At 53.9% G+C, this 3,898-nt stretch overlaps 1 protein-coding gene across 1 annotated transcript; it reads right to left on the reverse strand.

Moving 5' to 3' along the window:
• Positions 1 to 1,560: 1,560 nt before the first annotated feature.
• Positions 1,561 to 3,327, reverse strand: LOC123168801 (desmethyl-deoxy-podophyllotoxin synthase-like). The gene has a single exon (XM_044586667.1). The coding sequence runs from the start codon at positions 3,064 to 3,066 to the stop codon at positions 1,648 to 1,650; it is 1,419 nt and encodes a 472-aa protein (XP_044442602.1). The 5' UTR covers positions 3,067 to 3,327; the 3' UTR covers positions 1,561 to 1,647.
• Between the last annotated feature and the right edge of the window lie 571 nt (positions 3,328 to 3,898).

The following is a 3,898-nucleotide window of genomic DNA, read 5'->3' on the forward strand; positions in this document are numbered from 1 at the left end:
GACCCCGTTAATCAAATGACAACTCATGTCTATGGCTAGGAAACATAACCATCTTTGATCAACGAGCTAGTCAAGTAGAGGCATACTAGTGACACTCTGTTTGTCTATGTACTCACACATGTATTATGTTTCCGGTTAATACAATTCTAGCATGAATAATAAACATTTATCATGAAATAAGGAAATAAATAATAACTTTACTATTGCCTCTAGGGCATATTTCCTTCAAAATAAACCGGGGGTTGTAGTCTTTAGGACTAGAGCTATATTCATCACCTCATCGCCTTAGGGTTTAGCTCATGCTGATCTCGAGGTAGATCTACTCTGTGAACCATACTACACATTCAATATAATCAAGCAGGACGTAGAGTATTACCTCTTCGAGAGGGCCCGAACCTGGGTAAACACTGTGTTCGTCGTCCCTTGTTCCCAGATCCACAGCTCGGGACCCCCTACCCCGAGGTCTGCCAGTTTTAACACCGACAGTGAGCTTAGCTTATTTCCACCCCCTCTCCTTGACAATGGAAAAAAGCTGGGGGAGGGTGGCTTCCCGCAGCTTCTGACTTAAAACGAAGGGGTATAGCAAAGTGTTCATGTTGTTTCCTCTTATTTACACCAAAGTTGCCACTGCCCAGGCTCGGGTCCGAACTGACCCTCCCTGGATCCCCTTCCCTATCACACTCAATCCCTTGTCCCTCTCGCTCCCGCAGGCTAGGGTTCCTCCAGCTACAGCTAGCCGCCGCCGTCGCCGGTCCCCAGCTCCTCGACGAGGCCGTCTCCGGCGACATGGACGGCGGGCAGGCCTCCATCTCCCGCCGATGCTCCTCTCCTTCCTCGGGCGTGACCCCTCCCTCCTTCCTCAGGCGCGGCCAGTACCTCGCTCGGTGTGCAGCAGCAGCACCACTCCGGCGGACGGCCAGGGCACCACTCCGGTGGACGGCGCCCCACTCCGGCCGACGTCCCCCTCTGGCGAAGAACCCCCCGTCCCCATCCGAGTCCGTGGCCGTGACCATGAGCAGCTCCTCTGTTTGTTTTTTCAAAAAAATTCATCTAGATTTGCTATGAGCGGCTGCTAATGTATAACGTTTTCATACTGATTTGCTATGAGGTGTTGCTTATATATGGTAGAACTAATTTTGATATAGATGTGCTGAATGTGCCTAGTACAGGATTGTTGCCCTCTGATTGCTACCATTTTATTTGCATAGAAGAAATATTGATGGCTTGTGTGTATGCTACCATTGTATTACAATTAGAAGAAATATTGATGGGAGAACCATGTAATAATTTGAAGATCTTTTCTAGTATTCATGTGTTCTTCTCAAGTACTCGTACGTGAGACGGTGATGCATGTATGATATTCGTATGCCAGACAATTATCTTCCTTATGTTTGAGTATAACATATTGTGGTGTTTTGAGGTCGAATTTATGTTCTTACGGGCAGCAAAATGCTAAAAAATAACACGAGATCATTTAATCAGAACAACAATATTGTACAAGGGTATTACAGATTTTTCATTGACCATACCACAGATAAGATAAAAAATATGCCCTGAAAAGAATGGGATAGGTTATTATTGAGATCTTATTTTTACATAAACTTATTTAGAGCTTATTTTCACCGGATAGCTCAAAAGAACTGGCCCTTATTTAGGTGGCACGACGACGGTGGCATGCAGCCACAGGTCGCTCTTCCTCCTCGCCGTGATCCCGAACGCCTCCGCCATGTCCAGCTCCTCCGTGCCCCCGGGGAGCTCCCAGTCGAAATGGAAGAGGAGGCTTGCCAGCGCGAGCTCCATGAGGGCGAGCCCGAACGTAATCCCGGGGCAAATCCTCCGCCCCGCGCCGAACGGCACCAGCTCGAAGTCCGCACCCCGGAAGTCCACCGCCGCCGCGGCCCCCTCCTCGAACCTCTCCGGCCGGAACTCCTCGGCGTCCGGGCCCCAGCTCGCCTCGTCCCGGCCGATGGCCCACACGTTGACCAGCACCATGGCGCCCTGCGGCACGTCGTAACCGAGGACACGGCTGGGCTCGCGGCACTCCCGCGGGAGGAGCAGCGGCGCCACCGCGTGCAGCCGAAGCGTCTCCTTGATCACCCTCCGCAAGTACGGCAGCTCATGCATGGAGTCCTCCCCGACACGGCTCTGCCCGGCGAGCGCGCCGCGCACCTCCGCCTGCGCCCTCCTGAGCGCCGTCGGGTTCCGCATCAGCTCCGCCATGGCCCACTGCAGCGTCGACGCGGAGGTCTCGCTACCGGCCCCGATGAGGTCCCTTATCACGGCACGAATAGTCGGGATGTCCAGAGGCGCACCGCCGCCGCCGTCCAGAAGCACGTCAAGGATGTCCTCTTCTTCCTCGCGGCCGACGCCCGCCGCCTTCCTCGCGCGTTTCTCCTTGATGACGGCGTCCATGAGCCGGGACATCTCTCCGAACACCGTCTCAACCCGGCGCGCCGTCCCACTGAGCGCACGCGCGAGGCGCGACGACGGGAACAGGTCGGCAAGGCTGAACCCGGCGGCCACCCTGACAGCTTCGTCCAGGCACGCCAGGAAGGCGTCGCGGTCCGCGATCCGGTCTCCGACCACGGCGCGCACCGCGGCGTCGGCGACGTACGTGGCGACGAGGGAGCTGACGTTCACAGCGGCTCCGGACGCCGCCTCCGCGGCCACGGACGCGACGAGGGCGGCGGCCTCAGCCTCGCGAGTCCCCCGGAACGTCCGTACGCGTGGCGCGCCGAGCAGCTCCGTGGCGCAGAGCTTGCGGACGGCGCGCCAGTGCTCGCCGTGCGGCGCGAGGGCGATGCCGAGGCCGTCGGCAGTGAGGCTGGCGGTGGTGTCCGTTCGCGGTCGTGTGGCGAAGGCGGCGTCGTGGGTCTTCATCACCTCCTTCGCCGCGGCCGCCGACGAGGCCACGACGACGGGGAGCTCGCCCATGCGGAGCAGCATGAGCGGGCCGTGCCGGAGGGCGAGGTCGCGCATGGCATGGTGCGGGAGCGCGCCGACGAGGTGGTGCAGGCTGCCGATCACCGGCAGCTGCCATGGACCCGGAGGCGGGTTCAGCGGCATGCCAACGTGCTTGCGACGTCGCCTGAGCTGAGCTTGACGAGGAGGAGAAGAGGGAGGTGGCGATGGTTCCCGGTGGTTGCCATGGCCTGTGCCAACCAAGCGTAGTTTATGTAGGAGCAACCGAGAGCAAGTAGCTGCTCCCAAAATGGTAGGTGGTGGATGCCATTGGAGCAGCTAGCAAAGATGCTTGCTAGCTCCGTTCCAAAATGGATCGTCTTTCAGAATTATACATGCTGGCTTTCGTCAGAGCTGTCTAGATCATCGCCGGTTAGCTAGAGTAATTAGTATAGTAGGCTTAGACCAATAACTTTCTTATGTGTTACTTTGAGTTCGTCACGTGTATATATGCTCCTTCCTCCGTGTCTCGTTGAGAGTCAACAAATCTGGGAGTGCAATAAAAAATTCAAAATAAATACTAAAAAAATTCAAAAAAAGCTCCAATTATTTTTGTCATGGTAGATAATTTGGTATGTGTTGTCTGCTCCAAATTTCAAATCATTTGAAAAAATTTGGGGTCGGTTAAAAAGTGTATTGTGCATATACTGTTGTGACCCAATTTGTCTTTTTTGTTGAGAGTTACTCAGATGTCCAAATGGTCTGAAATTTAGAGTGCACCAAATTATCTGCCTTCCATAAAAAAATTGGATTTTTTAAAATTGTTTTGAATTTTCTATGAATTGTTTTTTGACCGGGTGCAGATGAGCTCGGGCTCAGAATTGGATATTCGCAAATCTGCTTGCAATTTTAGACAATTATAGCATAGTATTAACAAAGTATAATTTGGCAGAAAGGAGATGAATTGGTAAAAAAAACATCGTCCATTTTGGGGCAG

The sequence above is a fragment of the Triticum aestivum genome, chromosome 7D (assembly GCF_018294505.1).
Source record: "Triticum aestivum cultivar Chinese Spring chromosome 7D, IWGSC CS RefSeq v2.1, whole genome shotgun sequence".
NCBI classification, from domain to species: Eukaryota; Viridiplantae; Streptophyta; class Magnoliopsida; order Poales; family Poaceae; genus Triticum; species Triticum aestivum.

Excerpts from the sequence above, each read along its gene's own strand:
- LOC123168801 (XM_044586667.1), bottom strand. The coding sequence starts at position 3,066 with ATGCCGCTGAACCCGCCTCCGGGTCCATGGCAGCTGCCGGTGATCGGC.